The sequence below is a fragment of the Pan paniscus genome, chromosome 7, assembly GCF_029289425.2.
Source record: "Pan paniscus chromosome 7, NHGRI_mPanPan1-v2.0_pri, whole genome shotgun sequence".
Classification (NCBI taxonomy): domain Eukaryota; kingdom Metazoa; phylum Chordata; class Mammalia; order Primates; family Hominidae; genus Pan; species Pan paniscus.
In genome coordinates this window covers 150,017,894-150,030,073 of record NC_073256.2, presented here as the reverse complement: position 1 = coordinate 150,030,073, position 12,180 = coordinate 150,017,894, and the positions used below count along the sequence as shown (strand labels likewise).

Here is a 12,180-nt window from a genome sequence, read left to right as displayed (position 1 = left end):
TTATTTTTTCTGTCTTTTACATTGTCGTAATTTTAGCACATGGGTGATGTTATATCTTACTTTTTCCATTTTCATTATATCATAAGCTCTCCTCCTCCATGCTGTGATCGTTTTCATAACCATCATTTTAAATGTCCTTATAACATTAAACATTGAATAGATGTATTAGAGTTTGCTTAACCATTTTTCTACATTGAGTCTCTTCCTACATGTGCTTATTTATTTTATATCATGTAATTATACTTACTAGAATTTAATGTCCAACTATAATAGTCACCTATACTCAGTCTTGTCAATTCCATTTTTTCCCTCAGTTGCTCAATTATCTTTAAAGTTGTCTGTCCTTTAGTTTTCACCTGAGCCAACTAACTAATCTACCTGTTGACTTATCTGCTGCACTTACCCATTTTCCTTCTTTGTCTTTCTCCCTCATTCTTTCTTTTCTCCTTCCCTCTCTTCCTCCTCCCATCTCTTCATTTCTTCAACAAGTATTTCTTGACCTTCTATCTTACGCCAAGGAATCTTTTACGTGTGGGAGATAAAGTAATTAACAAGCCAATCTTCCCCTCTTCATGGAGCTTAAGTTCTAATGGGGAAGACAGGTCATAAACACTCAAACAAAAAAAGAAAAACATCAAGTATGACAAAGGATGTACACAAAATTAAAATGAAACAGTATGTATGTTAGAGAGTATCTGATGACCGTAAAAGGAATCAAAGAAAAGACAGTGTCTACCAGGTTTCTCTACTGTAACATTACTATATTTCACTTTTAACTAATGAGTAATTTGTGGGAAGATACTTGAACATTATGTAAATATCCTATTCCTCATCATACTTCCATGCACTGGTTTTAACATTCTAATGACTTGTTTTCATTCCATCATTCTTTTTATATTTATTAGATGACATTCTACTTTAAGAAAAAACTTTGCCTTCTCCCCCAATTTATTTGTATTTCTTATATTGGCATGAACTCATGGATTCTTGTTTTATTCAATGAATAATGTTACCACTATTATTTAGTTTAATGATCAAAGTGTCCCAGGTTTGGCTACAGAAGCCCTTCCAAGTAGACTCTTCCGATGTTTTAAAATGTTCTTATCTTTCTTTGAGTACTTTCTTGCTTAGTGGTACATCAAGAAGTTCCAGACTCCTCTTTTCTTTTCCTACTTTTATCTATTCTTTCCTTCTTTCAAACTGTTTATATTCTTGGATATCAGTTTATAAGGAGATTATTAATGTATTTTGTTGCAAAAGGTGATAAGAACCTGGGGTATGGATAATAGGATTATAGTAGACAGGAAGTATATGATAAAATTTAGGAGTTAAGGTCTCTGGGGCTTGGTTAATGACATGAAGAAGTTAAGAGAGTAATTTAACTTTTAAATTTATGACTTCACCCTTAGATGTATCAAATTCATGTCTAAAACCAAAATAATGATGGTATTGAGAGAGTTTAGACATAAACAAGGCAGAGAAGCTGTGTTGAGGAATGGAGAATAAGAGGAAATAGGGAGAATTCCATTTTGAACATGTTGAATGTAATATGGCTTGCAGACATTTGGAAATAGGAGTACGATATTCAGATAGTGGGTTATCATTTGGAAATCATCAGAATCTGGGGTTAGTTAAACCAATAACCATGACTGTTGTCATCAAGAAGATGATGACAGAAAATACTGGGCCAAGGGTGGAACTCTGGGATATATCACCATTGAAGGGATAGAGAAGTTTATAAAAAGATGAAGAGGAACAGACTACAGTATAAGGAGAACAAGGAGAGAGTAGTATCACTGTTACCAAGATGGCTGAGAATTTTAAGAGATAGTTCATGATAAATTGTGCCATATGCAGCAGATTGCTAATATCATGGTTTTTGGTAACCTTTAGAGAAGCAAATCTTGTAGAATGCCAGAAACAATGGGTTGAATGAATATAGGTTTAGGGTAGCTTACAGTGTCTAATGGGCATTGCCTACTTCTGGATTCTGTGTTTGCACATTTAATTTTCTTTTCCTTGTATTTTTTTCTCGTTTTATCTTTTCTCTATGTTAGACATAAATGTGAACTCAGGGACCATGATTTTTTTTTTTTTATCAGTTTATCCTAAAGAGCTTGCTCAGCAACATCTGTGTAGCAGGCAACCTGTAACTCCTATGTGGGTGGATGAATGGATGGATGGATATAGAGAGGTCCTATATCTGGAAGTTCTAAGATAGAGGTAACTTATTTGGAGGAGATTGGCTTGGGATCTGACTTAATAAGAAGAAAACGTGGAATTCTGGACAAGATTGAGTCAGGTGATAGGATCTAGGAACACGGAGAGAACACCATCATTTAGTGAAGTTGGTTCCATTATACAGCCTTCAGAATTGAGGAAACCTCACCAAAGGTGATACAGTTGCATAGCTATGAACCAATCTGAATCAAATTCATATTGGTGACGTTAATCTATCAGGAACCGAAATTCACTCTAAATTTATATAGCCACAGAAAAATTACAAAAAAGTATATAATAAGAAATGATAATGGAAGGGTGTGTAGAACTTTGAAGAAATAAATGCAGAACAAGGTGGACCTGGGGTATTAGCTGGGGAAGGCTTTCTAGACATTGGAGGTTGCAAAATCTGCCATGTTAATCCCACAAGCATGAGGCAGTCATAGGGAGAGATAATCTTATATTGAACCAAGCCCCGAAAGGCTGCTGCATAAACTAGGTCAACTCTTCTTAGTTCACAGAAAGAAACTGCAAGGTTTCTGCTCATGAGACAGCTGTGCTTACTTCTTTCCACGTAGGTACATTGTCCGAGGAGAAGTCATATGATAATTAGAGTGCTCATTGAGCTATTCTAATCATAGCTCATGTTTACCGACACTCTAGGTGGCAAGCATTATGCTAAGCGCTTTACATGAGTCATCGTATATTATCTTCGCAACTTCTGATACCAATACTATTATAATTCTATAGATGAGCAGGCTGAAGCTTGTAACTTACCCAAGGTCACATTAGCAAGGATGAGGTAGAGGAAGCACTTGAACTCATATCTGTCTAATTCCCAAGTCTGGACTCCTAGCCTCCAAATTTGCATGGAATGTGAATGAGGGGATTAATTCAAATTCAAATTTAGATTCAATTCAAGTTTCTATAGCATCTGGCTATCTCTGTAATGAAGGTGGATGGGTCAGATTTACTATAAAACCCTACTTCAGTGACTCACCCTTTTTCTATTATTCCTTTGAACATCAAAACGTCTTATTCTTCACTTTTGTTAATACCTTCAGTTCAGTTCTTGGTGGCCTTAGAGCCATTCTCTCTCTGCTAGGTGACTTTGCAAATATTGGTTTGGATGCACTGGTTTTATGAAATGCCTTTCTTTTTGGAGAATCTTTCCACTATCACCCTCCAAGATGAAATATGTCCTACCGACCTGCTAAAACTCAAGAGGACAGGTTCCAGGTGCCCTCTGTAGTAGGAGTTTTGTTCTGAGGTAGCATCCACTGTAGTAGCAGCTTATACTTTTCCTTTTTTCATACCAGATAGTGACCAAATCAAAAAAAATTAACCAGCCTTGTAAGTGTGAGCAGGAAAAGTGATTTCCCCTGGCTGGAAGGACTCAGAGGGTGAAAATAAGGAGAGACAGAGATAGAAAAATGAGTTAAGATGAAGCCTTTGAGTTGACATTTCTGAAGAATCACTTCATGGTGAGCAATGCAATAAATCAGCAGACTGAAAATACTACAACTGTTACTTCTGTTATGTGATGTTACACACGTTTTGTTACCAGTGTGATTTTTCTTTGTTTGCTTTGTTTTCACTTTATTTTTCTCAACAGGATGTGAAGAGCTGGCAAAACTTGACTTGACTGTAAATTTCATTGGAGAGCTGAGCAGCATTAAAACCTTGCAGCACAATATCCATCTGAAGGAGCTCTTTCTCATGGGGAACCCATGTGCTTCCTTTGACCACTATAGGGAGTTCGTGGTAGCAACTCTTCCACAATTAAAGGTATGGTTCTTTTAATGGTGCAGAAATCACAGATAAATGAGAATGAGCAACTACAATAATTCCTGCTTTACTGGCAGCAACAGTGAATGTGTTGCTTCAGATAATGGAATATTCCACAGAGCCCAAAGTAATTATTTGAATGGCTAGACCTTTAATATTGTTTGAATAGTTTTAATAAATCCCTGAAAAATAAATTGCATACTTTTCACCTTTCTCATCCAAAACACACAGAACTTAATTTGACTTTTTCTCAATGAGTTCAAATCACAGTTACGAAGAACATTCATCATTACTGATAAGAATTCATTATTACTTGTTTTTTTTTTTTTTTTGAGACAGAGTCTTGCTCTGTCACCCAGGCTGGAGTGCAGTGGCACGATCTCGGCTCACTGCAAACTCTGCTTCCCAGGTTCAAGTGATTCTCCTGCCTCAGCTTCCCAAGTAGCTGGGATTACAGGCATGTGCCACCATGTCCGCCTACTTTTGTATTTTTAGTAGAGATGAGGTTTCACCATGTTGGACAGGCTGGTCTTGAACTCCTGACCTCAGGTGATCCACCTGCCTCGGCCTCCCAAAGTGCTGGGATTACAGGCATGAGCCACCGCGCCCGGCAGGTTCACAGTCTTTGGTGTGCATCAGAACACGTGGAGGCCTTTTCAAAACACAGACTGCTGTGCTCCTCCCCCAGGGTTTCTGGGTCAGGTCTGACATGGGGCCTGAGATTTCACATTTCTAACAAAATCTGGTAATTCTGCTGCTGGTGCAGGAACCTCATTTGACAACCACTACTGCGTATGTTACTCTTATACCATATCCCCCCAATCGAGTAATTTTAGAACTGAGGAAAAAATATTATTTCTTGAGAAATCATACAACAGAGAATATTAAGATAGCAATGTTCAGTTTCATGTAATTCTAAGAGTTCCCAGCCTGCATGTGGCTCCATGTTCCTGGAAAGAGAATGCACGGATACATCGCCTGTGCAATAGGCATTTTTTCAGTTCTCAAAGGACGTTTGTTTCTTAGACTTCTGTGTTCTCTGCAGTCAAGAGACTGCTGACTGCTGGATTAATGGAACACATTTCTTCTAATGTAAAATTTCTCAGATTAAGAGAATGAGTGATTCAGGTAATTGAATATAGAATAAATGATAAATTGTCTCATACATAACCTAAACTGATCATTATTATACAGTGATTTCCTAGAAAATGAACTGATGAGACCCAGACTATCATAGAACTAGATCTTGTAGTGTAATGCTGTGAGCCATTCCCTTGGAAGGGCTAAGGGTCCAGGAGTCCTCATGGCCACCGCAGCTGAGCCTGGTCAGGCTAGAGGTGTGAGAGCCATCATATGGCTGCAGCAGACAGGGTCAGAGGTTGTGCCAGGTACTTTGGGCACAGTGTTTTTGATCCTCCCAGACCCATTCAGGGAGACAATTAGGTACATTCAGAGATGAGGAAGTCAGGGCTCAGGGAATGAACGCTGCTTGTTTAGGCTGACATATCTGGCAAGTGACACAGGTGGGATCTGAACCTATGTGAGTTGGACCTTGATGCCTCCACCATTCACACTATACCCACACTCACTGCTTCTCTCCGGGTTAAATTATAGGCTTTGGATCAAGTCTTTCCTTTCAGAAAGACTTCTCCAAATTAACTGCTTCAATAGAAAACAGCCCCTTTTTGAAAAATTGTATTCATATGTTTACTACTATGTAAAAATAGGTTGATATGCTTTAGAGTCTTAATTACCATTTCATTGAAAGCTTGTGAGCTGCTTGAAAGGAATTGTGTTAATAAATGTATTATTTTCCTAGGGCTGCTGTAACAAAGTACTGCAAACTAGATGGCTTAGACAACAGAAATGTATCATCTTGTAGTTCTGAAGGCCAGACGTTCAAGTTCAAGATGTTGACAGGACTGGTTCCTTCCAGGGGCTGCGAGGGAGAATCTGCTTCATGCCCTCCCTCCTAGCTTCTGCTGATTTGCTGGCCAATCTTTGGCATTCTTGAGCTTGTAGACACATTACCCTGAGGGTCTCTGCCTTCCTCTTCACAAGACTGTCTCTTTATAAAGACACCAGTCATAGTGGCTTGGGGCCCGCCTGCTCCAGGATAATTTAGTCTCAGTGAATTATATCCATAATGACCCTGTTTCCAAAAAGTCCCTGATTTGAGCTACTGGGGGTTAGGACTTCAACATCTTTTTTTGTCAGGGGACATCTATAATAACCCTATTTCCCAAAAGTCCATGATTTGAGCTACTGGGGATTAGGACTTCAACATCTTTTTTTTGTCAATTCAACCCAAAACAACAGAGTAGTTATTTTAGATAGTCACATAGAAGAGGTGTGAGGAGAGTCAGCCCTTTTCAAGGTTTTTCTTCCCAGTGTCTGAGCCACTCCAGAAGTAGGTAGGCCCTGCAGTATAGTGGGAAACAGATTTGTTAGCAGACAAACCAAGGTCTGACACCTGCTTCCACTGCCTGTGAATTGTGTGCCTCATTTTACTCATGTATAGTAGGATCATAATTCCTACTTCAAGGGAGTTCTGTGAGGCCTTCAGTACATCTTAGTGTCCCTCTTTCTGCTTCAGCACTTGCACAGTTATTATCAATAAGTGTGGACACTCCACCTTTGTGCTGCAGGAATCCTGGGTGAAGAAAGATCAAGAAACGCTTAGCTTAAAACTGGATCTCTGATTCTTAGGCCTTCTAAACTCAGACATGATTTTGGATTGAAGGAAATGTGGGCCAATTTCAAAGACTGACAGAAATCACTAAAAAAGTGAGGTTCCTAGAATAGGTGCTGGGGTACAGTCCCAAATTTGTCATCAGTTATTAATATGAGGTCTTTTGCCTCCTGTCAGTAAAGTGACAGAGGGTTCAGTTGTCATAGCCTTTTAGGAATGTAGTTCTAATTAAATCAAAATAGACTTACATCATTTATAAGACAGAAATCAATCAATCAATCAATCAATGTACTTCAATTACAAGGAAGAAAAGATCACCTTGCTCCCCAGGGTTCTGTTGGGAAGAAATCCCAGTTGAAAGAAATTATCTTTATCTAGAGTTTTCTAGCTTGTTATAATATACAGTTATATATAATGTATTTATGTTAATATATATTTATATATAAATTATACTATATAAATTAATATAACAAAGTACCGCAAACTGGATGACTTAACAGAAATTTATGAAAGTGCTTTATTTATATAGTATTAGTTATATATAAATATATTTACTTTTATGTTGATTCATATATTTATATCAGTGTATTTACTTATATATACTTACAAAATAAGTAAATTTCATTTATCCAAAAATTTCCAAATTGATTTGATCCCAATCCTGTATTAAATTAGATCAAATTAAGTATGTGGACCACAATTACTTAACGCCTTAAATAATAGGTTTTATTGCATTGAATTTATCATTATGGTCTCATAAGTAATGGTATGAAGATACCTTTATTGAAGGATACTACAAGAAACAGCCTTATGAAACCTGTGACTGTATGGCCATATTTCTACAGAAACAATGCTTGACATCTCTCAATATCTCCATTATGAAACTCTGCGCTAGAAATGTGTTTTAGAGCTGCATGTTAGAGGAAAGCTACAAACTGTATTTTTTCCTTAAAGACCATGAAAATTGTGTAACTAATTATGTTCTTCTATTTCGCTTTGGCTGCCAAGAAGCTCAGAACCAAATCTGCAGCCCATCTATAGCAACCATATGAGTCCTTATGACCAGAGCATATGTGGCATTATCTTTTTTCCAAATCTCTACATAATTTTGTCTTATAATTCAGCTGATTCTAATAATTTTTTAATTTATATTTGACTAAATCTTTGTGTGTTTTTTTTTTCCTTTTTTATGTTTCTTATTGCTGCTGTAACAAATTGAGACAAACTTAGTGACTTCAAACAACACAAATGTATCACCTTATGATTCTGGAGATCAAAAGCCTGAAATGGTTTCACTGGGCTAAAATGAAGGTGTTGGCAGGGTTATTCTTTCTTCAGGCTCTAGGAGAGAATCCCTTACTTTGCCCCTTTCAGCTTCTAGAGGATACCTGCATTTTTAGGCTCATGGCCTCAACTTTACCTCTCTCCCTAATGCTGACACTCATGTCTTTCTCTTTTACTTATAAGGACCTCGGTGGTCCTTATAAGAATCATCCTGATCATTCAAGATCCTTAACCTAATCACACCTGTAAAGCCCCTTTTGCCATGTAAGGTAACATTCATGGAGATTAGAACATGGACATTCTTGGGGAACCATTATCTTCCAACCACCCCTTCCTAAATACCTCGCCTCATTTTGCAGAATAAGGCAGGGTAGATAAATAGGTATCTTTAAACTGTTAGCTTTAACATTTTAGAACTTTAGTTGATGCTTTTATTTTAATATTTTACTTTGGAAAATCATAATTGAAGTATCAGATGTAAACAATGCTGTAACAATAGCCTGTTTGTCTTGTTGTTAAGGGTGAAACATGGGCTCATTTGTATTAGAGCCCAATCATGTGTAATATTCAAGGCCTTTTTTTTCTGTAGAGAGCTTTTGGGAAGTGCCATTGTTGTACTTTGAAGCTATGATTTGACTTAAGCATTGACATTTTTGACATAGTGAGCAATTATAAAATTAATATAAAATATTTTGAGAGCTTGTATTAATTATCAGTTTTAACAGACCTAATTATTATTATTACTAGTAAAGGTATTTTTTAAACTGTGTAAATTGTATGAAATAAACATTGATTTAGAACAATGTTCTGATATTTCCCATTAATTATATTGTTTTAATTCTCTATCACTATCGGGTATATTATTATTTCTAAGTTTAAAAAGTTCTAATCAAAATCAACCTGGGGCTGATTCACACTGCTACTTTTGAACAATTGTACTATATTTATTGTTTTTTGTTTAAGTGGTTGGATGGTAAAGAAATAGAGCCTTCAGAAAGGATTAAGGCATTGCAGGACTATTCAGTAATTGAACCACAAATCAGAGAGCAGGAAAAAGATCACTGTCTTAAACGAGCCAAACTCAAGGAAGAGGCTCAGAGGAAACACCAAGAAGAGGATAAAAATGAAGACAAGAGAAGTAACGCAGGCTTTGATGGACGTTGGTACACAGACATCAATGCTACTCTGTATGTAAATTATTAGTTTACTTTCTAGTTAACTTTTGTTAAAAGCAGCAAACTATATTCTCTTTCCAAGTTGTTTGCAATACACTTATATTCCAGATTAATTTGAAGAATGAAATATGATGTGAATTTTGGATGGAAGAATATGAGCATCCCATTGCTTGTGACAATTCTGTAAGGCTTTCTTTCCTTGGGGGAAAAATTCCTTTTTAAACTAGCAACTTTAATTTGCATCTAAAATTATTCTCAGAGAAATCCATAAAATGTGTACAGAAAAGATGAATTAACAGGTGTACTTTGATTTACGAACTAGGAATATTTTAGAAAAGTTAAATACAAATCACATTATTATAATTTGAATAATTCTAATTGCATCATAAAACATTCTATTTTCTGAATTGGAATAGATTTCGGAAAAATACTGAATACATTTTTAATGTGATTAATAACTCTCTAATTGGCTTTTTAAAAATTAAATTTTTCATGTTTGTTTATTTTAAGTGAATTGCAACTATAGTCAGTTGATTTGATTCCATACAGTGAAAGTATTAAGTATTTAGATAACAGAATCCCTTAAAATTGAGAAAATAATAATTATAAAATATTTCAGACATACATAAATGTTTGAAAATAGTTATATAGGCAGCTTGTAGTTCTACCACCTAGATTTAATAAATGACAATAGTTTGTATGTTTGCTTTGGATCTTTTTTTTTTTTTTTACTTTTTTTTAAATTATACTTTAAGTTTTAGAGTACATGTGCACAACGTGCAGGTTTGTTACATATGTATACATGTGCCATGTTGGTGTGCTGCACCCATTAACTCTTCATTTAACATTAGGTATATCTCCTAATGCTATCCCTCCTCCCTCCCCCCACCCCACAACAGGCCCCGGTGTGTGATGTTCCCCTTCCTGTGTCCATGTGTTCTCATTGTTCAATTCCCACCTATGAGTGAGAACATGCGGTGTTTGGTTTTTTGTCCTTGCAATAGTTTGCTGAGAATGATGGATCTTTTTTTAAATAAGAAATAAAATATCATTAAGAGAGCAGACACTCCTTAAAGACTTCCCCTTCATCCCATTCCTCTCTTCATCCCAGTGGCGTCTGCTATCCTGAAGCTGGTGTGCGTTTGATATATGTTGATCCCATCCATATTTTTAATACCCTTATTTCACAAGTATGCCTCCTTAAACAATAGTAGTTTGAGTATGTGTGTTTAGCATGAATGATACCTTTCTATAGCTTTGCTTTTCATGCAACATTATGTTTTTGAGATTTACGCACATGAAGACATGCAAAACTAATTCATTGTAAGTATAGAATAATATCCTGTTGGATGAATATATTACAATTTATCCCAGAGGTAATATTCAAAGTAGTTAATGACCAGTGTTTCATTTGCCCTGACCCATCAGAATGTGCAGCGGCTCTAACAACACATGTGGTCTTCCTAGTGGTGCCAGCTGGTCAGCCTGGACACAGCCATCCCTCTTTGGATGGCCATGCACGTTGTTTTCCCTATTCCCATTTCCTATTCTCACAGGAATAGAATCTCCTGAAAGTAGCATCATGGTCTCTCTTGGCCAGGGCTGTATCTCTGGTGCCTGGCACAACAGAAGATGCCCAATAAATATTTATTGAATCCATGTTGAACATTTGTTGAGATATTCAAGCAATGTTGCCCTTGTCTCCTTGTTCAGGTATGAAAGTTTCTCCAGGGTATTTAGCAATGGCATTGCTACAATCATGACATCTTTTCAACTTTTTACATATTGCCAAATTGTTTTCTAGAGTAGTTGTAATAATTTATACTCATATATCAACAATATACAAGAGTTTTCAGTCTTTGCCAATACTGGATAATATGATATTTAAAAATATTGGCCAATCAAGTGTGTTGTGTAGTATATAGTATCCTCTATTTTAAAAAAAATTAATTTGCATTTCTGTAGTTACTAGTGAATTTGAATATTTTAAATATCTTTTATATGTTTATTGGTTATTCAGATATCCTCTATTCAAGTCCCCTACTTATTTTAAATAAGTAGTTAAGTTTTTTTTCTTATTGATAGTTCTTTTAGATTCTGGATACAAATAAAAAAATACATTCTTTGGTGGTTTTGTGCTTTACAAGTGTCTTCTACCAGTCTGTGACTTGTCTTTAATTATAAATGCTTATGTTTTATGAAGTTTAAAAATATTAATGTAGTTAAACTTATTTGTACATTTTTGTCTTGTTTATGGAATTCTTCTTTATCCCAGTGCCATATCTGTTTGTATCTTTTCATCTGGAATTAACCTTTGCCAATGTATAGGGTAGGGTACTAATTGTTTTTTCATATGGGTAGCTAATTGTCTGCACCATTGATTAAGGTGCTATTCTTTTCCCACTGATCTGAAATGCTACCCTTACTATATCCCTTCTAACCATGTATTCATGGGTTCATCTCTGAGTTCTCTAGACTGTTTCATAGGAGTACATCTGCCTGGTTTTAATTTATATAGATTTATAGCATATCTTGATATTTGGTAGGAGATATTCTCATTTTTCAAAGTTGTCTTGGCTATTTTTAGTTCTTTACTTGTCTGTATGAGTTTTAGAATCCGCTGCTAATCAAATTCCTTAAAAATCCCTAGTGGAATTTTGATTGAAATTACATTTAATTTATATGTTAATTGGGGGAAAGTTGACATCTTCATGACATTGATTCTTTCCTTGCTGAACCTTGGAAGAGCTCTATTTATTTAGATCTTCTTCTGAGTCCTTCAATGAGGTTTTAAATTTTCTCTATAAAAGTCTTAAACCATCTTTCATTGTATTTATTTCTAAGTATCTTGTAGAATGAGATTTTAAAAATAGATGTAATTGGTTTTGCTGATATTTAAAGGGACAAATTATTTCTGTATACTGATATTGTGTTAATCTTGCTAACCTTTATAAAAGAGGCAATCCTGCATTTTCTAGTTGGAAAAACAATTGTTTGTAAGGAGTAACTTGAAAAATTTTT

General features: G+C 35.7%; 1 protein-coding gene across 5 annotated transcripts in view; it reads left to right on the top strand.

The window, feature by feature from the left end:
• Positions 1 to 12,180, top strand: part of DNAAF11 (dynein axonemal assembly factor 11) — a 105,726-nt gene that overhangs the window by 33,628 nt on the left and 59,918 nt on the right. For all 5 annotated transcript variants that reach the window (XM_003830093.6, XM_063606908.1, XM_057303090.2 and 2 more), the window contains 2 exons: positions 3,836 to 4,008; positions 8,948 to 9,171. In XM_003830093.6, coding sequence (XP_003830141.1) covers positions 3,836 to 4,008; positions 8,948 to 9,171 — 397 coding nt within the window. The remainder of the gene's footprint in view (positions 1 to 3,835; positions 4,009 to 8,947; positions 9,172 to 12,180) is intronic.